Source organism: Sinocyclocheilus grahami, unplaced genomic scaffold (genome assembly GCF_001515645.1).
Source record: "Sinocyclocheilus grahami isolate Dianchi unplaced genomic scaffold, SAMN03320097.WGS_v1.1 scaffold158.1, whole genome shotgun sequence".
In the NCBI taxonomy this organism is placed as follows: domain Eukaryota; kingdom Metazoa; phylum Chordata; class Actinopteri; order Cypriniformes; family Cyprinidae; genus Sinocyclocheilus; species Sinocyclocheilus grahami.
In genome coordinates, this window is record NW_015505337.1 from 126,336 (window position 1) to 126,561 (window position 226).

General features: G+C 38.1%; 1 protein-coding gene across 1 annotated transcript in view; it reads right to left on the minus strand.

Moving 5' to 3' along the window:
- The window catches only part of LOC107592793 (ras-related protein Rab-34-like), a 3,577-nt gene that overhangs the window by 913 nt on the left and 2,438 nt on the right, over positions 1–226 (minus strand). Inside the window, exon 7 of the mRNA XM_016282358.1 lies at positions 18–99. Coding sequence (XP_016137844.1) covers positions 18–99 — 82 coding nt within the window. The remainder of the gene's footprint in view (positions 1–17; positions 100–226) is intronic.

Below are 226 nucleotides of genomic sequence, written 5' to 3' on the forward strand. Positions count from 1 at the left end.
AAATAAAGGTCACTCACACTCAGATCTTTCTTTGTGCCTACCAAGAAGAGTAGTACACTGGTAGGATCATTCTCTTTCATTGCGTCCTCCAGCCATTGCCTTTAGAAGAGGATGATACATTTCAATGTGTGACGCACACTTAGGGCTGGATGATATGGCCTAAATTTATATCACGATATAGTTATTAATTTCGGTCGATACAATATAATTCCGATATCGATATGAA